Source organism: Terrapene carolina, unplaced genomic scaffold (genome assembly GCF_002925995.2).
Source record: "Terrapene carolina triunguis isolate 2854851 unplaced genomic scaffold, T_m_triunguis-2.0 Scaffold31888, whole genome shotgun sequence".
NCBI classification, from domain to species: Eukaryota; Metazoa; Chordata; order Testudines; family Emydidae; genus Terrapene; species Terrapene triunguis.
The window spans coordinates 46,185-69,347 of record NW_020696239.1 but is presented as its reverse complement, the minus strand read 5'-3'; the positions used below and the strand labels follow the sequence as shown (position 1 = coordinate 69,347).

General features: G+C 58.6%; 1 protein-coding gene across 1 annotated transcript in view; it reads left to right on the top strand.

Moving 5' to 3' along the window:
- LOC112126030 (copine-5) overlaps window positions 1-23,163 on the top strand; it is a 130,773-nt gene that overhangs the window by 62,158 nt on the left and 45,452 nt on the right. Inside the window, exons 8-9 of the mRNA XM_026663009.1 lie at window positions 10,722-10,785; window positions 22,472-22,575. Of these exons, the coding sequence (XP_026518794.1) occupies window positions 10,722-10,785; window positions 22,472-22,575 (168 nt within the window). The remainder of the gene's footprint in view (window positions 1-10,721; window positions 10,786-22,471; window positions 22,576-23,163) is intronic.

Here is a 23,163-nt window from a genome sequence, read left to right as displayed (position 1 = left end):
TCTCCTCCGCCTATCACCCTCAGACTAATGATCAAGTGGAGAGAGACAACCAGATCCTGGAGCAGTATCTTCGATGTTACATCAACTTCCACCGGAACGACTGGGCCTTGCTGCTGCCGCCGGCAGAGTTTGTGTAAAGTAATGCAGAACATGTGACTGTGGGGCAAAGCCCCTTTGTTTCGAGTTATGGATTTGTGACAGGGTGGACTAGGTCTGGAGACTCCCCCCCCCCCACATGCTGGAGGCCTCGTGGCCCTGCCTCACCCCACCCTAGAAAAGAGCAGAGGAGAAGTCCTCCAGATGTTCTCCAGAGGAGAAGTCCTCCAGTCCAGCCTAGAGTGGCTGCAGAGAAACAACCAATCAGAGAGGCTGCTGGAGCGGCCAGTCAGAGGCCAGAAGGGCCCTGTAAAAGGAAGCAGCAGAGGCAGAGCAGTCAGTTGCTACCTGGTGCTCGAAGAGGGAATACTGGGTGCCTGACTGGCTGGAAGAGCAGCAGGACTACAGACAGCTCACTGCAGGCGGGACTGAGCCCAGGGAAGGCTGCCAAAGACCGGGTGCCTGCTGGCTGTCAGGAAGAACAGAAGGACCATGGACAGGTCAGTGCGGACAGGCTGCACCCAGGGGACTGACCATAACCTAGCCAGGCTGGGCGAGGGTACCGTGATGGGCCCTGCTGGTCTGGTTGAAGACTGAGCTCAGGGAGCGCTGCCAAAAGGACACCATCCGAGGGTACAGAGATGGGCCCTGGTTGGGCTGTTAAAGAAGACAGGGCCTCAGGGCAGAAGCCTTGGTGCTACAGTCCCATACCAGGGCCGTGAGTGAGAGCTAGAGACTGGTATACCCCGGAAGGGGGGACAGTGTGTGTGACTCGGCCAGAGGGCTGAAAGAACCAGCTGACCACAAAGGGGGCACTCATGAGAGGCGGGTGCTCACGCCATTACAGGATTCCATCCCTAGTTCTGCCCAAAGCTGCCCGCAGCTTCCCACAACCCAGCAGCCCTGGACTGGGGACAAAAGATACGCCAAACCCAAGATGACCTAAAAGTGCACCTGGATAAACTCTGGTATTTTGGGGATTGGGAAGGCTACAGTCCTGAAGAGCGCTCTTGGGAGCTAGCGACACATCCGCCCTCCTGACTTGGTAAACACCTTCCCCGAAACCCCAGTCCACGGCCAGCCGGCAGGCTCCCTAGGGGAGAGGCAACGGATTACAGGCCTTGAACCCTGGCTCTTGGGGCACTAGGTTGTGATCAGGCCACAACTGCCACTCAGCAGCTCACCTGACCCACTGCAGAAGGGAACCAGTGAAGTGCTAGATTGCAAAGGGCCCTGCCCCCAAAGCTTCTGATTGGGGGAAAATCCAGCATCTTCGATTGGCTGAGGAGCTCTATTTAAATCAGGAAGAGGTGCATGAAGTTGTTTGGGCTACTGGAGGAATCCTGGTTGGCTGCTACTAGAGACCCCTCCTGCTTACCTGCCTCCTCCTGGCCTCCATATCCCAGACCCCTGCCTGCTCCCAATTCCTGCCACACTCTAGGGCCCTGCTCCTACGCCTGACCCCCGATGCTGTCTCCGGCTCTGAGCTTGGGCTTGGCACTGGCTTCTAACCATTAGGCATGACTGCCCATGTCCTGGTCATTAAACAGCCCTTCCCCAGCTGGGCTTCTCTCTCAGTTAACCCTGGCCCTCCTGCTGTCAGGTGAGGTGAGGTAACCTAACCTGCCTCTCAGGCCCTGGTTAACCCTGCCAGTGCTAGTGTGAGTGCACACCCTATCATGGCTTCCCTTATCAATTATTTACAGCTCCTAGCTTCTGACTTCTGCTCATTCCTATCAGCTTCCCCTTTCTCCTATGTGTTCCATATATGCATTTTGCTTTAGCTTCCTTTACTTCCCCTCCAAACCAGGCTGGTGTTTAATGAAGTGCAGCCTTCTTCCTCGCTTATGACTTTTGGGGCATCCAGGAAGATGTGCTGAAATGATTCCCAATTAGCGTTCACATTTTTCTGATTGAATTCTTCTTCCCAGGTGGTTTGGCTCATAATTGTTTTAGCTTTGTGAAATTGGCCCCATTAGCAGAACACCAAGTGTATTTATTACTGGTCTGGTCTCTGCTCTGCTGGCAAATTATAAATGTGAGCAAGTCATGATCACTTGTACCTAAGCTAGCACTGAGTTTTAGTTCCTCTCTATCTGTTAGGACAAGGTCTAATACAGAATCCCCTATGTTGGCTGCAACACTTTTTGAGTTAGGAAATTGTCATCTATAATATTTAGAAATTCCAAGAATGTTTTAGTGCTAGCTGCAGGAGACCTCCCGCATGTCACTCAAATTGAAGTCCCCCATGATCACACGTTTCCCTACACATGATAGATCAGTGCATAAGGAGCCGCTCATCCCATTCCCGAGTGTGATTTGGGGCTCTGTAGCAGACCCCAACTAATTCCCCACCTTGTGCTTTATCTGTTAGGACATTGACCATTAGTATTCAAGATCATTTTCTTCCGAGTTATCAGTGCCACTTTTCTCCCCCCACCCCTTTTGCCCACTCGATCCTTCCTAACTAGGTTATAACCCTTGACTTTAACATCCCAATCATGGGAATCGTCCCTTTGGATTTCAGTAACACCAACTAGACCAAATTTATGGTCAGAAATGAGCAATGCCAGTTGCTCTGATTTGTTATGCAGGCTCCCAGCACTGATGTGCCAGGAAGTCAAGAAGTTCCTCTTTTCATGTCCTTTGGGTCCTTTACAGCCTGAGTGAGTTACCTAATTGCCTCCCACTAGCTTTGGTTCCGGGAGGAGCTGGGGTGGCCCTTCTCCCTGGAGCTGCATACAGTGCCTGGCCCACAGTGACAGAAACTTAACACAACAGGGTCCCCCAAATACTGTCTGGGATTGCAATACCTGTCACAGGAGCCAATGGGCCAGATCCCAGCTGGTGTAAATCATCCATAGCTCCATTGGAGCCAACAGGCCAGATCCCAGCTGATGTCAATCCACTGTAGCTCCATTGGCATCAGGTCTTCACTGGTGTCAAGTGTCCCAGCTCTGCTGGAGCCAACGGAGCAGGGCTGATTTTGGTCAGTTGACAGGGGAGCTGGGTGTGGATGATCAGCCCCCCCATTAGGATGCTCATTAGAACCTCTCAGAAATTCCCTCCGAGTCCCTACTGCCAGCCCCTGCATTTAAACCATTCACCTGGCCCCTTCTAATGCCAGTTCCGCAAAGCACTCCTGGCTGGGGTGGCCTGGTGTCTACCTGAGAACCATCTCCTGTGTCTGACACTGCCTCCCCCTCGTCCATTGGTTTTGGGCTCCGGGCTTCCCCTGGCTGCCAGCAGGGTCCATCGAGAGCCATGCTCATTGCATCAACAGCCTGCTTGACTCCAGCCCCTCCAGCAGGACGGTCAAATCCAGTGCCAGTGGGATGGGGCAGCCAGCTTTCCACCTGGTGCACTGCCCAGTGCTTGGTGTTTTGCTAGCTCTCTATGCACTGGACAGCCCTTACCTAATTAACCCCGGGAGGGCCGGCCAATCAGCCCCATCTGAGAGGTGGGGCAACTGAGGCACTGAGCGGTGAAGCGACTTACCCAAGGTCAGCCAGGAGGCCAGTGGCAGAGCTGGGCCTAGAACCCAGGCCTCTGAGCTCTTTCCTCCTGGCTTTTCAATCAATGAGCCCGATGGGGATGGAAACAGACTTCACTGAGCTTAAAAAACAGGTGCCCCCAGGATCCCGGCAGCCTGGTGTGGAGAGTCGCCGCCGCTGGGCTGGCTACTCGGGGGGCCCTGGGCAAGCTGGGAAGCCGGGTCAGAAACTGGAGCCCAGGGAGCTGTCTGGGCACATGCAGGGGAGGCAGGGCCCTGCAGTGAGATGGGCCTTTGTCCCAGTGGGCGTGTAGCGAGGCGGTCTGGTTCCCCACCGCCCCGGAGAGGGATGAGCCTCTCCGGACACCAAAGTGGGCGGGGCCAGTGAATCCTGTGCCTGCCCCCCAGAGGTCAAGGCACGGGACAAGAAGTATAAAAGCCCAACCCCAGAGCTCACTAGAAGTACAGCCACTGGAGAGGCCAGACGCCTGTGGCCTAGCTCCCGGTTGGGAGACCCCGGCAATTGGCGGCCGACCCGAAGACTGGCCAGACTGGCCAATGCCTGGTGCCGACCAGAGCCCGGAGGAGCTGTCAAGCCTGTCCTTCGCAAGTTACGCAGAGGAGCTGCCAAGCCTACCGCTTGCCAGTTACCCTGAGGGGCCCATGGTGCTTGACCCCTTGGAGGACACTGTCCGGACCCAGGTACCTCTAGAGGGGGAGTTAGGAAGTAGCCCGGGAGCAGCCGACCCTAGTCTGGCTGCAGCACTGCCAGAGCCAATGTCAGTGTGTTGCGGCCGGGATCCCACTGACACCGCAGCAGGTCTTCTACCGCTGCTAGGGCCCTGGGCTGGGACGCAGTGGAGTGGGTGGGCCTGCATCCCCCCTGCCACCCAACTTGTGGGTGTCAGTCTCCCCCTCTCGCAGGCCCTTCGGAGCCAGGAGCCTGGGTCTGCTGTTTACCTGTTTGCTCAGCCCCTGCCTGAGGGCCTGAGCCATTGACTCTTTGTTGCTCCGCCCCAGGGCCGGGGCCTGCTCATTATATAAGAGTTGCTCAGCTTCTGGCTGAGGACCTGAGCCCGTGACTCACTACAGCTTGCCGACCGGGTGTGAATAACTGTTATGTTTTGCCTCTACTGCTTCCGCGGCGCGAGACCCCCACGGCCAGGCTAATTCCCCGTCACAACTGAAAGGAAGTAGCGAGGCTGTATGGTTCCCTGCTGCCCCGGAGAGGGACGAGCCCCGGCCAAACCGCTCTACACGTGGTGGAGAATGTGGGCACAAGCCCTCGACCCCTGTGAGAAGGGGCGTGGGGGGGAACGTACCCCAGAAAAAGCCACGGATGTGGACAAACTTATCAAGCTCCTGACAGAGAGCCAGGAGTGGCAGCATGTGGCCCAGCAGCAGCAGCATCTCATCCAGCAGTTGGGAGCACAGCAGCAGAAGCTGATTCGGGACCTGGGGGTTCAGCACCAGGAACACCAGCGACAATGCCTGCAGCAGCTGGCGACGGCACTGCCTCGCACCCCAGATCCCCAGCCAGGAAACGCCACCGGGTCACCCCGCACCACTGCGCCAGTGCTGCTGACCAAGATGGGACCCAATGATGACCCCGAAGCCTTTTTGGTAACTTTTGAAAGAATGGTGCTGGTTGCAGGGTGGGCCCGTGACCAATGGGCCACCCTCCTGGCCCCATATCTGACCGGGACTACCCAAACTGTGTACCAGAGGCACGGGACTATACCCAGGTAAAGGCAGCGATCCTAGATGCCTTGGACGTCAGCCCAGAAACCTTCCTGCAGCGGTTCTGGAGTCTGAACTACCCTACGGGCACCCGACCCCGGTTGGTGGCCCAGGAGCTGAGGGAGGCGTGCAAGCGGTGGCTACAGCCCGAGAGGTGAAGCCCAGACAAACTCACTGAGCAAGTTATCCTGGAACAGTTTGTCCACATCCTCTTGCCGCGAGGAAGGGCCTGGGTCCTCCGCCTTCGGCCTGCGACGCTAGCTACACCGTCGCTCTGATGGAGGATTTCCTTGCGGCTGAAGCCCCAGTGGGACCAGCTATTTGAGCCCACCCACCAGGGCCTGAGCGCCCTAACCTAGAGAAGAAGGGGAGTGCCCAGACCGAACTGCGAAATCCTTCGCGGGGCCAGGAGCCCCGGTATAGACGTCCCAAGGTGCTGGTTCAACAAGTCCCCCTAAGGGCCCTGACCTGGGCGCCCAGAACTCGGACCCTGTTTCTCCTGCGGGAAATACGGACACTTGCAATGTGACTGCACCGAGATGGATTGCAGCTTCGGTCACATTTGTGCGGGGGAAACCTGCGCCCAACGGCCGCAGGCCACCAAGATTACGGTGCCAGTAGTTGTAGGGGATTGCCCGACCCTGGCCCTGATTGATTTAGGCTGCGGCCAGATGCTAATCTGTCAAAGCTTAGGCCTCCCGGCTGACCCGCACCTGGGGACGATCCGGCTGCAGTGCATCCATGGTGACGTACGGCCCTGCCCCAGTGCCCGAGTCCGGCTAACCGTGGATGGGGGTCACACGGCTGATGATAGTCGGCCTGGCTTCTCAACTAGCCTACCCGGTGATCCTGGGATGTGATTGGCCAGAGTTCCCAGGGGTCCTTTGTTTGAACGCCGAGGAAGGCCCTGAGGTCACCCCAGCACTGGAAGGGGGCTGCCCTGAGACCTGCTCAGAGGAAGGGGAGGAACTGGACCCCAACGGACAGGGAGGAGAGACCAAGGACCCCCCGCTGGGGCCCGCCATCGAACCCAGGCTTAGCACCGACTTTTGCCGGGACCAAAGGGAGGACCCTACCCTCTGTCGAGCGTATGAGCAGCTAGTGTCGATGGGACCCTGATCTATCCGTACCAGGCAAAGTTGTGGCCCCATTTCGAGTTGCGCCACGACTGTCGCTATCGGGTGGAACGAGACCCCTGCACCGGAGAGCTCCAGACCCAACTGCTTGTGCCTCGATGTCACCGACGAGCTGTAATGAAACTCGCCCACGACATCCCGGCTGCAGGGCACTTGGGCCATGAAAAGACCCTCACCCGAATTCTGACATGGTTCTTCTGGCCCGGGGTGCATCAGGAGGTGAGGAACTACTGTAGTTCCTGTCTGGAATGTCAGCTAGCTGCTCCCCACGGACGCCCAAGGCCCCATTGATTCCCATGCCCATTGTAGAAACACCATTCGAGCGAGTGGCAATGGATTTGGTGGGACCCCTCCCAAAAAGCATTGCGGGATTTCAGTATGTGCTGGTCATCGTGGGCTATGCCACCCGTTTCCCCGAAGCAGTCCCACTACGGAGCATCACCGCCAGTACCATCGCTGACAAAGTTGTGAAGGTCTTCGCCCGTGTGGGCCTGCCCTGGGAAATCCTCACTGACCAGGGCACCAACTTCACCTCCAGGCTGCTGTGGCAGATGCGCGACCTCCTGGGGATTAAGCAGCTGTGCACCTCCATCTACCACCCAAAAACCGACGGCTTGGTTGAACGGTTTAATCGTATCCTGAAGGACATGCTGCACAAGTTTCCCCCAGAAGACCTACGTCGATGAGTTCAACTGTTCCCGCCCTTGCTTCTCGCAGTCCGTGAGGAACCCCATTCCTCCATGAAATTTTCCCCCTTTGAGTTATTGTATGGACGTCGTCCACGGGGGCTGCTGGACCTCATGTGTGAGACCTGGGAGCAAGCCCCGTCACCAACCCAGGGCCTTCTGAAGTACGTCCTCCAGCTTCAAGAACACCTCACTCAGGCAGGAGCCCTAGCTTGGGAAAACTTGAAGGCCGCACAGGAAGCTCAGGCCCAAACCTACAACCGGGATGTGGATCCGTGACTTCAGACCTGGCGATCAGGTTCTGCTCCTCCTGCCCTCAAGCGAGTCAAAGCTACTGGCCCGTTGGCAAGGGCCTTATGAGGTGGTCCGAAAGGTCGGGCCCGTCACCTATGAGATCAACCAGCCCGACCGGCGCAAGAAAACTCAACGATACCTTGTCAACCTCCTAAAGCCCTAGCGGGAGTGAGAGAGCCTTTTAATTAACCCCACCCGCCGGAGCAAGAGCTGGGCCCCCGTGTACCCCTGACAGAGGACCCCGCCGGACCCCAGCTCGAGGAGACACTTACTGAGGAGCAACGTAAGCAGACCCAGTGCCTCCTGCAGGCGTTCCCATGAACCTTCACAGTCCAACTGGGCTACACGACCCTAGTTCATCATACCATTCAGATGGAGCCTGGGGTGGTGATCCGGGAGTCGATCAGGCCCTTGCCGCACCGCATGCGGCAAGTCGTTGAGGAGGAAGTACAGGCTATGCTAGACCTGGGAGTCATTGAACCATTGCAGAACGAATGGCGCAGCCCAGTAGTGCTGGTACCCAAGCCCGATGGCACACGGCATTTCTGTATCGACTTCCAACGCGTCAATGCCATTTCAAAGTTCAATGCGTATCCAATGCCCTGGGTAGATGAACGGTTGGGAGAGGCCCGCTTCCTCACCACCCTCGATCTGAGCAAAGGATACTGGCAGATCCCCCTCGGCCCCGCCTCAGGGAAAAGACCGCATTTGCCACCCCCACGGGCCTGTATCAGTTTACTCAAATGCCCTTCGGCCTCCATGGGGCCCTGGCAACGTTTCAATGGCTGATGTACACCTCCTCCAACCCCACCGAGAGTACTCTGCAGCATACCTAGATGATGTGGTTGTTTACAGCTGCCATTGGGAGGACCACCTAGAGTGGGTAGCTGCGGTCCTGAGGTCCCTGCGGGCAGCTGATTTGACGGCCAATCCAAAAAAATGCTGCATTGGATGGCAAGAGACCACATATCTTGAGTATACCAGCGGGAGAGGACAAGTGAAGCCCCGCGTGGGAAAGGTTCAGGCCCTGGCGGCCTGCCCACCTCCCACCACGACAGTTTCTGGGACTTGCCGGCTACTATCAGTGGTTTATTCCCCGCTTTGCGTCTATTGCAGCCCCCTTGACTGGGCTTTTGACCAAGGACAGCCCCTGGCATGTAGTTTGGACCCCGGAGTGCGAAGATGCCTTTCAGACACTCAAAGAGAATCTCTGCCACGAACTGGTCCTATATAGCCCAGACTTAGACTGGGAGTTCATCCTCCAGACGGATGCCTCGGAGGTAGGACTTGGGGCCGTCCTGTCCCAGGAGGTTGATGGAGAAGAACACCCAGTCTTGTACATTAGCCAGAAATTGTTTCCATGGGAGAATAACTATGCGGTGGTAGAGAAGGAGGCCCTTGCAGTGAAATGGGCTTGTGACGCCTTGCGTTATTACATCCTCGGGGCCCCGTTCACATTGGTCACCGACCACGCCTCGCTACAGTGGCTGGCCAAAATGAAAAATAATAATAAGAGAATAATGCGCTGGTACCTGGCACTACAGCCCTATGCTTTTACTGTTCGCCATAGGGTGGGTAAGGACCACGCGAATGCAGACTTTCTGTCCTGCCTGGGAGGTTTCGAAGGGTCTGGCCCCGATGAGCGGGAGCCAGACTTGAGGGGGGGTGTGTGTAGTGAGTTGGTGTGGTTCCCCGCCGCCCCAGAGAGGGACGAGCCTCTCCAGACACCAAAGTGGGCGGAGCCAGTGAATCCTGTGCCCGCCCCCCAGAGGTCAAGGCGCAGGACAGGAAGTATAAAAGCCCAACCCCAGAGCTCACTAGAAGAACAGCCACCGGAGAGGCCAGATGCCTGTGGCCTAGCTCCTGGTTGGGAGACCCCGGCAATCTGTGGCCAACCCGAAGACTGGCTGGACCAGCTGATATCTGATGACGACCAGAGCCCAGAGGAGCTGTCAAGCCTGCCCCTCGCAAGTTACCCAGAGAAGCTGCCAAGCCTACCGCTTGCCAGTTACCCTGAGGGGCCCATGGTGCTTGACCCCTTGGAGGACACTGTCCGGACCCAGGTACCTCTAGAGGGGGAGTTAGGAAGTAGCCCGGGGGCAGCCGACCCTAGTCTGGCTGCAGCACTGCCAGAGCCAATGTCAGTGTGTTGCGGCTGGGATCCCACTGACACCGCAGCAGGTCTTCTACCGCTGCTAGGGCCCCGGGCTGGGACGCAGTGGAGTGGGTGGGCCTGCATCCCCCCTGCCACCCAACTTGTGGGTGTCAGTCTCCCCCTCTCGCAGGCCCTTCGGAGCCAGGAGCCTGGGTCTGCTGTTTACCTGTTTGCTCAGCCCCTGCCTGAGGGCCTGAGCCATTGACTCTTTGTTGCTCCGCCCCAGGGCCGGGGCCTGCTCATTATATAAGAGTTGCTCAGCTTCTGGCTGAGGACCTGAGCCCGTGACTCACTACTGCCCGCCGACCGGGTGTGAATAACTGTTATGTTTTGCCTCTACTGCTGCCGCAGCGCAAGACCCCCACGGCCAGGCTAATTCCCCGTCACAACTGAAAGAAGTAGGGAGGCGGTGTGGTTCCCCGCCGCCCCGGAGAGGGACGAGCCCCGGCCAAACCCCTCTACAGGGTGACACTGCCCAGGGCCCAGCTGGAGCTAATGCCAGTGCAGGGCACCCAGCACGCAGGGCGAGAACAGCCTGAGCCCTGTCTGTTCCAGGGCTGCACCCCGGGGAGCGACACCTCGGGGGCGTCTTGGTGCAGACAAGGCCAGGTGGGGTGGGGAAGTGCGCTATCCAGTAACTGGGCAGGCAGGTATGGCGCAGACACAGTGCGCTGGATTACAGCCCCCCAAATGCCAGCCCAGGGCTGGGCAGTGGTGCTGGAACACTTTTTTAATATGGTGGGGGTGCTGAAAGCAGTTTTTACTTTTTACCTCATGCCCCCCCTTACCCCTGACCACACCCACCCAGCTCCCAGAGCTGGGTCCCGGAGCAGGGCCATGTCTCTGGGAGTGGGGGACCCAAACAGGGGTAAGGGGGCCGAGACTGGGGCCACAGGTGGGGGTGGGCACGGGGCCAGGGAGCAGAGCCTCAGGTGCAGGGCCGGGCAGCGGAGTCCCGGGCGCAGGGCCCCAGGCACAGAGCCAGCAGCCGGGGATCAGTGTGCGGGGCCGGTGGCCAGGACCCAGGGGGTGACCTTGGGGCAGGGCCAGCCCAGGGTTGGGGGGTGCTCTCTGGGCAGGGCCAGCCCAGTGGCTCAGACCCCCTCTCTTTTCTTCTGCAGTGGGATTCCAGGGAAAAAGTGTGGCACCATCATCCTGTCGGCCGAGGAGCTGGGCAACTGCCGGGTGAGTTGTGGCTACTGTGCCGCCCAGCGGGTCTCACCGGCACTGGCAGGAGGGCACCTTGCAGCTGTGGGAGACTCCCAGAACCTGCCTGGGGTGGGATTCCACTGGGCAGGGTCCCAAGGGGAGGTGGGGAGGCAGATGGAGGAGTCTGTCCTCGGGACAGGCTGGGTCCTGGAGGGGAAGAAGGACCTGTGCTGAGTTCCCACCCATGGGCATGTACACATCCCCCACCCCCAGGAGCACAGCGGATCCCATGTGCTGGCAGGGTGTCTGGTCGGGTCACTGCTGGGATGGGAGACCTTTCCCAAGGAAACCCAGTGTCTGCAGGGAGTGAGGTGGGTGGTTCAGTAGGGGGCGCTCTTCCCTAGCAGTCCGTGCTGGCCCCAAGGCAGTGCTAGGGGCGCTGTGCTATAGGGCGTGGGGGGGCAGCAGGTGGCGCTTTCCCCTCGCAGTCCGTGCTGGCCCCAGAACGGTGCTGGGGCGCTGTGCTATAGGGTGTGGGGGGCCAGCAGGGGGCACTCTCCCCTCGCAGTCCGTGCTGGCCCCAGAACGGTGCTAGGGGCACTGTGCTATAGGGCGCGGGGGCCAGCAGGGGGCGCTCTCCCCTCGCAGTCCGTGCTGACCCCAGGGCAGTGCTAGGGGCACTGTGCTATAGGGCACGGGGGCCACCAGGGAGCGCTCTCCCCTCACAGTCTGTGCTGACCCCAGGGTGGTGCTAGGGGCGCTGTGCTATAGGGCGCGGGAGGTCAGCAGGGGGCGCTTTCCCCTCGCAGTCCGTGCTGACCCCAGGGCAGTGCTAGGGGCGCTGTGCTATAGGGCATGGGGGGCCAACAGGGAGCGCTCTCCCCTCGCAGTCCGTGCTGACCCCAGGGCGGTGCTAGGGGTGCTGTGCTATAGGGCGTGGGGGCCAGCAGGGGGCGCTCTCCCCTCGCTGTCCGTGCTGACCCCAGGACGGTGCTAGGGGCGCTGTGCTATAAGGTGTGGGGGCCAGCAGGGGGCGCTCTCCCCTCGCAGTCCATGCTGACCCCAGTAGTGTCGTCGAGCGGGAACCGAGTTTACCCATGTCTCGTTTGGGGAACGTGGCGTTCAGCTGAGGTTGGTTTACCCACCCCATGGGCTGACCCCAGTGCCGCCGTGTAGTGCTAGGGGGCAGGGAGACTCCCTCATGGTATCTTCCCCCAGTGCTGTCCTGTGCTGTGCGGCCTTCCTGGCATGGCCCCGATCCCCTCTCTCCCCCTGCATGGATTGAGAAGCCCTAGCCCATCACCTGCTCCCGTCTCCTCAATCTTCAGCAGCTGCTTTCCACGCGCACAGTCGCCAGCTCCGCGCTCCAGCCTGACCCCAGCCGGTGACCCCCGGTGGGGCTCCATGCCGGCTGGGAAGCTGAGGGGCGGGGGTTGCGGGGAGCAGAGCCGGGTTGGGAACACACATTGCGGGAGGAGAGCGGTACCTGAGGAGGGATAATTACTCCTGATTAATATTTGATCACTTAATCTCGCCAAGCAGAAAGGCCCAGGAGGGGGAGGGGACAGCATGAGGAATATTGCGCAGTCAGGGCTTTTACTTGTTTTGCTTTGTTCTCTTATTAAACATTTGTGGCTGAACATAATGCTCTGAGAGGCGGGCAGAACACAAGCAAGGGCCAGGCAAGCTTCCCCTGGCACAGATCTGCTGGTGCCCCTCAATCCTGACCCACAGCCTCCTGCTAGCCCAACCCTGGACTCCCCACACCCAGCTCTGCCAGTGCCTCTCTCCGTTGCAGAGATGCTGGCAGTCCCTGAGGATGGGTTTGTAAATCAGCTGGTGTAAATCGACCTCACACTGCTGCAGTCCATTGAGTAACACTGATTTATATCCCCCTACTGCAAAGCTCAGGGCTGTCCACGGCAGGACATGGAACATACCCAGGTCCCACCCAGGCTCCAAAGCATGGTCAGCTCAGCACATCAGTTCTTCTCCAGCAGGGCTCACTGGTGGCCCTGTGCACCAGGGTCCTGCCCTCTGGCTTGCTGCTTCCCCCATCACTGGGGCATGCGTGGCCTCTTCTCTCCATGCAACGCTGCCTCTTCCTTGGTTCTTCTTCCCAGTCTGGACTGTCCACCATTCTGTGCAGAACAGCCATTTTCCCATGCATGGCTACCGCTCTCCACCTGTCGCCAGCATCTTTGCTTGACCTACAGGTTCTTTGCATGACTCACTGCAGCTTTCCATGCATGGTGGTGAATGTAGGTAGGTGATAGATAGATGTGGTGTATGGGGATAGATCTATCAATAGATTAGATAGATAGATGGATGGGGTGTATGGCGATGGATGGATGAGAGAGGTGTATGTGGATAGACAGATGCGGTGTATGGAGATAAATGAATGGATGGGGTGTATGGGGATGGATGGATGAATGGGGTGTATGGGGATGGATGTATGAGAGAGGTGTATGGGGATAGATATGAGCAGTGTATGGAGATAAATGGATGGATGGGGTGTATGTGGATGGATGGATGGGGTGTATGGGGATGGATGGAGTTTTTGGTTACACATATGGGGATGGACGGAGTGTTTGAGGATGGATGGATGGAGGGACTCCAGAACCCTGCCTTGTTGAGCCAGACACGCTAGCCTGCTGCAATACAGTCCCAGGTCTGGTCCATGCCCCCAAAGCTGCAGACTTTAACCAAAAACTGCTTAGCAGGTCACCTATCTCCAGCATCCAGACATCCAGTTCCCAATGGGATCCAAACCCCAAATAAATCCGTTTTACTCTGTATGAAGCTTATACGGGATAAACTCATAAATTGTCCGCCCTCTATAACACTGATAGAGAGATATGCACAGCTGTTTGCTCCCCCAGGTATTAATCACTTACTCTGGGTTTACTAATAAACAAAAGTGATTTTATAAAGTATAAAAAGTAGGATTTAAGTGGTTTCAAGTAATAACAGACAGAACAAAGTAAGTTACCAAGTACAATAAAACAAAACACGCAAGTCTACGCCTAATACATTAAGAAACTATTTACAGGTAAATCTCACCCTCAGAGATGTTCCAATAAGCTTCTTTCACAGACTAGACTCCTTCCTGGTCTGGGCCCAATCCTTTCCCCGGGTACAGTCCTGATTAGTTCCAGCAGGAATCTTAGGTGAAAAGCAAGGGCTTTCTCATGACTTGGACCATCCTGTGTTCTCTTCCACCCCCTTTTATAGCTTTGGCACAAGGCAGGAATCTTTTGTCTCTCTGGATCCCCACCCCTCCTTCTACATGGAAAAGCGCCAGGTTTAAGATGGATTCCACCATTCTTCCTGGGCTGGCTTACTGAACACAGGAAGGCTTACAAGTAAACAGAGTCATTTACAACCAATTGTCCTAGTCTATGGGAGCCATCAAGATTCTAAACCATCATCAATGGCGCACGCTTTGCATAATTACAATAGTACCTCAGAGTTATACTTTATATTTCTAGCTTCAGATACAAGAATGATACATGCATACAAATAGGATGAACACACTCAGTAGATTATAACCTTTGTAATGATACCTTACAAGCATATTCCAGTTACATTATATTCACGCTCATTAGCATATTTCCATAAAACATATGGAGTGCAACGTCACAGTTCCCTAGCGAGCTTTGATCCACCCACTTCGAAACAGGAGGGGATCAGAGGACCGGTTAGTGCGTAGTGGGCTGGTGCACTGTGGATTGACGCCCCTGCTTGGCACACAGTAACTGTTCATCTAGCCAAGCCCGAAATCGAATGCAACCGCCAGCTTTCCTGGGGGTGCATCGTCATCCACACAAGCAGCCTCTCCAAATCAAATCCCCGATGCGTCGGGATACAGCTTTTCTGCAGCACGGCAGTTAGTCTGCACCAGAACCAGGTGGTTCCGGGGCTGGAGCCTCGCCTGGCATGATCGGCACAGCTGTGTCACAGTTGATAGCAGAGTCCCATGGGCACCAGCCAAGGGGCTCCGGCCCATTGGCTTCAGTGAGTCACAGTCTGGGTGTGCGGGGTGGCTCTGAGAGAGTTAATTGGAGCGTGGGCCACGCACAGTTCCAGATGAGCCCTGCTGGGGGAGGAGCTGGGTGGTTACCCAGAGCAGAAGAGGGCTGCAGGGGGTGGGCAGGGCTGCTGCTCTCCCTCCCTTGGCAGGGGAGAGGCTGGCAGGGTCGGAGAGGAAGCCTGGCTGGCCCTGGGATTGTCTCTCAAGTGAAGAACCTGGCGAAAGGCCAGGAGAGTTGGAGAAGCCACCAGGGTGGAGCAAGCTGCGGTGGTGCCAGCTCTGGCCCGGGGAGACATTCAGCTGAGGGGCGCAGCAGGGGAAACTCAAGAGGAACAGGTGTTTCAGCCTAGAGAGGCAGAAGTGGTTTCAGTTTGTGTTGGGGGGACTCATCGGTGGACTCGAGGGGGACCCTGCGAGCCCCTGCCCTGAAAGGAGGGTGAACCTTGAGAACCGTGGAGCTTGGCAGATGGAAGCCCTGTGAAGCCCTGAGACAAGGGGCGGAAGGACCTCTGGCCCAGTGTCGGGGCTGAGAGCTCACACAAGGGCTTGGAATTATTTGTTAGATTGTTACCCTGGTGGGGGGGACTGGGAGAGACTTGGCCAAAGGCTGTCACGGGAAGAGGCAACCACCACGGGGCTGGAGCAGCTGTCAGCAGGGGGGCTAAATGAGGCACAGCCAGCCACAAGGGCTTCGCCAGCGGCATGTCCACCCTTCTGCAGCCCCTAAGTCCTGCTGTGGCTGTGGGTGTTGGCGCTCCTGAGCAGCAAGCTCTGCTCCGGGGCTCCGGAAATCCAGTCCATTCCATGGGGCACCCGCCTGAGGAGCCAGCTGTGCCGCCCAGGGAATGGCTCCCCTGAGATAACCCAGCAAGCGAGCAGGTCCGAGTGTGTGAGTGTGTGTGTGTAGCAGTGAGCGGGTACAAGTATGTGCATGTGTGTAGCAGTGAATCGGTACGATTGTGCGTGTGTAGCAGTGAGCGGGTACAAGTATGTGTGTGTGTGTGTAGCAATGTGCAGTTACGAGTGTGTGTGTAGTGGTGTGCAGGTATGAGTGTGTGTGTAGTGGTGTGTGTGTGTGTAGTGGTGTGCGGGTACGTGTGTGTGTGTGTGAGTGAACAGGTGCGAGTGTGTGTGTGTGTGTGTGTGTGTGTGTAGCAGTGAGCGGGTACAAGTGTGTGTGGGGGTAGGAGTGTGTGTATAGCGGTGAATGGGTACGAGTGTGTGTGGCAGTGAGTGGGAAAGAGTATGTGTGGGGGGGGCTGTGTGGGTACACGTGTGTGTAGTGGTGTGTGGAGCAATGTGCAGTTACTTGTGGTGTGCAGGTACGAGTGTGTGTGTAGTGGTGTGCATGTGTGTATGTGTGTGTAGCGGTGTGTGGGTACGTGTGTGTGTGTGTAGCAATATGCAGTTATGTGTGTGTGTGTAGTGGTGTGCAGGTCTGAGTGTGTGTGTAGTGGTGTGTGGGTACGTGTGTGTGTGTGTGGTGATCTGCAGGTACGAGTGTGTGTGTAGTGGTGTGCGTGTGTGGATGTGTGTGTAGCGGTGTGCGGGTATGTGTGTGTGTGTACTGGTGTGCAGGTGTGTGTGTGTGTGTAGTGGTGTGCATGTGTGGATGTGTGTGTAGCGGTGTGTGGGTACGTGTGTGTGTGTGTAGCGGTGTGTGGGTACGTGTGTGTGTGTGTAGCGGTGTGCGTGTGTGTCTGTGTGTAGCGGTGTGTGGGTACGTGTGTGTGTGTGTGTGTGAGGCGATCTGCAGGTACGAGTGTGCAGACAGCGCGTTAGGTGCCCATTTGGTGTCTAGCCCGGCTCAGGCAGGCTCCCAGGGCTTTTCTCCTCCATCAGTGCAGCCCGTGCCATGAAGTGCCTCACTGTCTTCCATGGGGAGCTGGCGGCTCTTTTGTTCAGGGTCCTGTCCCCAGCTCAGAGCCCTGCCTGGCTGCCCGGGCCGTGGAGGAGCGCCCCCACGGGCTCTCCTGCTCAGGCAGACCCTGCCTCTCCGGGAGCAGACTGCTCCTGGCAGCTCGTGCCTGTGCCCAGGAGACACAGACGGGGCTACCCACAAATGCAGCAGGAGGCAGCTGGCACAGGCTGGCAGAGTGTGACCCTCGGTGACCGCTCCTTGGGAGCCAGCCCGTCTATCATCACCAACTGCTGCATTGCTGCGTGCTGGGGGCCGCAACCAGGCCATGTGCACCCTCCGCTCCACAGGGAAACCCGGACAGCTCCGAACTCAGCCCAAGGCAACTCCCACATGGGCACATGGCCCCCAAACAGCCAATTGCTGGCCCCACAGACACACCCACTCTGAACACCACCTACACAGAGGCACACACCCACACCCATTTCACAGTCACACACAGTCACAAACATGCCCCACAAAGGATCCACACTGGCATGCTCTCCTGTGTGCACGTTCTACACATGTGTTTGTACACGTGCTCACAGGCCTCCCCCACCACACTGGACACATCCTCCATGCCCTGGCTCCCACGCACTAGCCCAGACACCTGCATCCCCTCCCTTACAGGAACCTGCTGGAGCGAATACAAAGCAGCCCTGCCAGCTGTTCTGCTGCACAGAGGAATTTGCTCCCCTATGCGCAGATGGGGCTGACACTGCAGGCTGAGCCGCTCGACGGGCCAGATTCTCCTCTCATTCCCGCATGTTTGACACCTCTGTGGCACCACTGACTTCAGTAACGTCACTCCTGATTTACACTGGAGGGGGGAATCGGGCCCAGTGGAGTCACTCCTCATTGACACCGGGGTGATGAGGGAGGAATCGGGCCCGGTGGAGTCACTCCTGATTGACATCGGGGTGATGAGGGGGGAATCGGGCCCAGTGGAGTCACTCCTGATTGACACCGGGGTGATGAGGGAGGAATCGGGCCCGGTGGAGTCACTCCTCATTTACATCAGGATGATGAGGGGGGAATCGGGCCCGGTGGAGTCACTCCTCATTTACACTGGGGTGATGAGGGGGGAATCGGGCCCGGTGGAGTCACTTCTGATTTACATCAGGGTGATGGGGGGGGGGGGGGGGCCGGGCCGGGGGGGGGCCCCCCGGATTTACAGCGGGGGGGTGGGGGGGGGAATCGGGCCTGGTGGCTGAGGCCAGCCTGCCAGCTGGTGTGAAGATCACAAATCCTGGCAGAGGGTGAAGCAGCTCCCATCAGGGCCGCACCTCACCCAGCCCTGGCCAGGGACGGCGACACCTCCTCGGGGTTTGGATCTGTTGGAGAGAGGCACCTTCTCTATCCCGCGCAGAGCCCAGCAGAGGAGCAGGGTTGAGACTGGCGGGCAGCTTTCACAGGCAGCCAATGGTGCTGGTGCCTTGCGGGCATTGGACGGGGTGTCCAGCCAGCATGGGGGTGTGGAAAGTGCTACCTCTGCTCCCTTCCCCGTCACGCTGAGGGGCTGGTGCCAGAGCCCACACAGTGTGTGGCAGCTGGCCCAGCAGCCGGGGCAGTGGGGTCGCTCTAGGGGCCTTTAAAGGATCCGTCCTATCCCAACGGGAGCTGTGGGCTTGCAGCTCCCATCGGCCTCCGCACTGAGCAGGTGTTCAGATGAGGGGCAGAGGGCACCACTGCTTCCCGCCCAACACTGGACTGGACTGCACCCCCCATGGCAACTTTTGCTGCAGTCACTAGGGAGAGTGGCACCATGGGGGTAACAGATGCTCTGCACAGCCCCTTCTCCAAGGCTGCCTTCCACTGTCCAGGGGTCTCTGCCAGGCTCCAGGGCAGGGGTGGACAAACTTTTTGGCCGAAGGGCCACATCTGGGTATGGAAATTGTATGGTGGGCCATGAATGCTCACGAAATTGGGGGTTGGAGTGTGGGAGGGGGTGAGGGCTCTGGCTGGGGGAGCAGGCTCTGGGGTGGGGCCAAAAATGAGGAATTCAGGATGTGGGAGGGGGTTCCAGGCTGGGGCAGGGAGTTGGGGCGCGGGGGGGGGGGGGGGGTCTGGGGTGGGGGGAGGGGGGGGGGGGTGGGGGTGCAGGAGGGTGCTTCAGGCTGGGACTGAGGGGTTCAGAGGGCAGGAGGGGGATAAGGGATGGGGAGGAGGTTGGGGTGCTGGAGGGGGCCCAGGGTGCAGGCTCCGGGAGGCGCTTACCTCAAGCAGCTCCCGGAAACAGCAGCATGTGTCACGGAGTGTGGGGGGGCTCAGGGCCCTGCACCCCCGGCTTCCTGCGATTCACCATGACTCTCAGCCAGCCAGTAAAGCAAAAGGTTTATTTAGATGACAGGAACACAGTCCAAGACAGGTCTTGCAGGCACAGACAACAGGATCCCCCCCAGATAGGTCCATCTTGGGGTCCCAGGGCCCCACAGCCCCCTTGGGAGGTCAGAGCCCTGTCTGCCTCCCAGCCATTCCACCAGCCAGCTCCTGAAACTCTCCCTTCGGAGACCCCTCCCACAGCCTTTGTTCAGTTTCCCGGGCAAAGGTGTTACCTGGCCTCTAACCCCTTCCTGGGTTCTCATGTTACATGCTCAGGTATCTTCCCTCAAGGCCAGTCTCCCATCCCCCAATGCAGACCGTCCTAGCCAACCTCCCCTGCCTTCCCAGCCAACACTCCCCACTCAGCATTCAAAGACCACATTAAGAACAGTCCCAGTTCGTCACAACATGTACCCCCCTCCGGCTCCTACACGGAGGTGCGGCCAGGCGGCTCTGCACAGGGCCCCGTCCGCAGGTGCCACCCTTGCATCTCCCATTGGCTGTGATTCCTGACCAATGGGAGCTGCGGGGGCGGCGCTTGGGGTGGGGGCAGTGTGCGAAGCCCCATGGCTGCCTCTACGTGTAGGAGCCAGAGGGGGGACATGCCGCTGCTTCTGGGAGCCGCACAGGTCCATGGCATATGCAGAGCGGGGCAAGCCCCCAACCCCGCTCCCCAGCTGGAGCTGGACAAGTCCCGGACCCCGCTCCCCGGTGGGAACTCGAGGCCGGATTAAAACGTCTGAAAGGCCAGATGCGGCCCCCAGGCTGTAGTTTACCCACCCCTGCTCCAGGGCGTCTGTAACGGGAGGCAGTGCTCAGGGAGCAGCCAGCCAGCCAGCCCTGCATTTGCAGTCTCTCCCCGCTGTCAGTTTCTGCTGCCTTGGCGCTTGGTTCAGCAGCCCTGGGGCCAATTCCCCAGGATTATTGTAATAACATGTCACAGGTCTATAGCACCTTTCCTGTGGAAGGCTCAAAGGGCTTTGGGTAAGCATTATAAACCCCATCACGCAGAGCGGGAGACAAGCACACAGGGGAAGTGACCTGCCCAAGGTCGGTCTCCCCACCAGTAAGGGCAGAGCCAGGAATCCAGGAGTCCTGACGGCTAAGCCCAGGGCCGGCTCCAGGCACCAGCTTCTCAAGCAGGTGCTTGGGGCAGCCAATCCGGACGGGGCGGCAGTTCCAGGTATTCGGCGGCAATTCGGCGGACGGTCCCTCACTCCGCCTGGGAGTGAAGGACCTCCCGCCGAATTGCAGCCGCAGATCGCGATCGCGTCTTTTTTTAGATTGCGATCGCGGCTTTTTTTTTTTTTTTTTTTTGGTTTTGGCTGCTTGGGGCGGCCAAAACCCTGGAGCCGGCCCTGGCTAAGCCCCTCCTCTAAGCACAGACAACACTCCTTACCAGAGCTAACAATGGAACCCAGGAGCCCGCCCAGTCCTCTGCTCTAACCACTAGACCGGGCTCCTCCGGGCTCAGTCACAAATGTATTCTGAAAGGGATGGAGTGGCTGGATCACTTGCTCACTGTGGAAATGCAGCCATCGCTGGGGCGGAGCACGGCAGCTGCTCACCCACACATGACCACGCTGTGCAACAACTTAGGGGAAGAGAAGAAAAGGATCCTGGAGCTAGCTGAAGCTGCAGGGGGGATTTGGTGCAGCACAGTAGGACCCAGGCTGGAATTTGGCCAGGACACTGGGGTTCTCTGGGGAAACGACCAGGGGATCTTTAAAATCCACAAAGGATCAGTTTTACTGCTTGTCTAAATGGCAGCCCCTCCAGCAGCACAGCACCCCTTAGTGCCACGCTGGGGCATTGGCGTCAGCACTGACTGCCTGGGGAGAGCACCCCCTACTGACTGACTAATACCACTTCCTGCAGTTCCTGGGTGCTACTTGGAGACCTCTCATCTGGGGGCTGCGTCATGTGATCACAATAGGCCATGCGCTTATTAATAAAAGACCCACGTGGGCCAATCTAAGCTCGTGGAAACCAGAGGCTGCTAGTGGCAGTTCCAGGGACCGTTTAACCTCGCTACAGCCAGCAACAGCACCGAACCCCCCATCTCATAGTCAATGGCAAAACCTGCCGGCAGCTCGGTGGTACGTCATCCCCCCGCAGAACATGGAGTTGAGCAAAACTCAGCCGTGGGAGAACCAGGAAATGCACAGTTAAGGGTTTCTCCTGCCCCCACTTCCTGATAGGGAGCAGGTGTATGAGCCCAGCCCCTCCGCCCCTTCATCTCTGCTGCCCTCAGGAACTTCCCAGACTGCCACCAACCGAGGCCCAGAGATGCTGCTGGATTCCAGGCTCCATCTCCCTTTCAGCCCAGGCTGCTGGCATGCTGGCGTTGCCTAGGCTGCTGCCTCGGGGCGTTCTGGCTACATGGGGCTTGGTCCTTGTGGGCTGCCATGCGACATGGCGTGTCCCAAGCAGGGTGGGATGCACAGAAGGAGCTGACCCTGTACTAACGAGAGCTGCCCCAGCCACCAGAAAGGGGACCTCCCCCAAGGCTGACGTCTGCTCTGGTGTCTCCTCACGAACACATAGCGCATGCTCAGGCCAGGCCTCCCGCAGGGCCCAGCTGTGATGCTTTACATGGCAGTTCCTGGGCTTCCTGCACTGGGATGTAAGTCACCAGCCTCGCCCCTGCCCAGCAGCCCCTTTCTGTTGCTCCTGGTGGAGCTGTGAGGAGCCCCAGCTTGCTGGCTGCAGGCGAGGGTGGGCTCGGCACGGAACTTCCTCCCAGCTCAGATGGGCAGGGACCTCGGGGGGTTTGCCTTCCTCTGCAACACGGGGACTCTCTGGGCATATCCCAGCAAATCAATTTGCTGCCACTGACGGGGCCTCGGGCGTAGGGCCCCTCGGTTCCTGAGGACGGCAATGCTTTGATCTAATGACAGACTTTGGGCTCAGTGCAGGGGCGGCTGGGTGCCATTCGGGGCCTGTGCTACACAGGCGGCCAGGAGATGGTCTAGGGCCCTTCTGGACTTAAATGCTGTGAAGCTTCCCCTTGCACGGTCCTGCTGCTTTATCAACAAGCAACCTCTGCCCCGCCGTGCCAGTCCTCTGCAGCCTCCCAGCTCTGCTGCTGCCCCTCAGTCCGAACCCGCAGCCCCTGCTAGCCCAGCCTGGGCTCCCCTCAGCTCTGCTGCTGCACCTCACTCCCCACCCGCAACCCCTGCTAGCCCAGCCCTGGGCTCCCTCCAGCTCTGCTGCTGCCCCTCACTCCCCACCCGCAGCCCCTGCTAGCACAGTCCTAAGTCCCCTCCCAATTCCTCCAGCGCATCCCAGTTCTGACCTGACCCCCCCTGCACTATGCCACCCTGGCTGCCCCAGGGCAGAGCGTACCCGTCGGGCTGTAGCTCTCTCCTCGACCACCCCCGTGAGTGCAGGGCTGTTTCGGAGCCCGCTGGGCTGGTGGCATCCCCCGACCCTGGTGCCACTCACAGCGCGTGTGCTTCTCCCTCCAGGATGTGGCCACAATGCAGTTCTGTGCCAACAAGCTGGACAAGAAAGATTTCTTCGGGAAGTCCGACCCCTTCATGGTGTTCTACCGAAGCAACGAGGATGGAACGTAAGTGCCAGCCCAGTGCTCGCCTCCCCAGGCTAGCAGGCCTGGGGCAGGGTCCCATGCCTACCTGCCATGGCGCCATGCTGGCCCCCTCAAGGTTCCTCCCTCTTGCTTCCAGCCCTCTGCCTGGTTCAGGCAAAGAGCAGAGACAGCAGCATCCTTCAGCTGGGGGTGGGTGGGAGGGGGAGAGGCCCTCGCTGGCTAGCTGGGCCTGCCACACTCCCGTGGGGAAGCACAGGTGGAAACTGCTGGGGAGGTTTTCGCTGCTATGGTTGACCCCTGGTGCACTGATCAGTGTGAAGGAATGGGTGCATTCAGGCCTGAGCCAGCACCCAGGAGCCGTCACCCAGTGACGTGCGTGGCACCCTAAAGCTGTGAGGAGTCAGGGACAGACAGCCCCCTAGACAGCCTTGCTTTAGCTGGCAGTCTGGCAAAGGCCGACATTCCAAGGGTTAATGGCAGAATTCCCCTAGATTTCTTGCTGCACCTCAAGACACCTGGGAAGGGACCCTCGGGGTCAGCCATAACCTGCTACCGTGACTGGCTCCAGGGTGCTCAGCGGTGGGAGTGCCCGCCATGTAAAACACCACT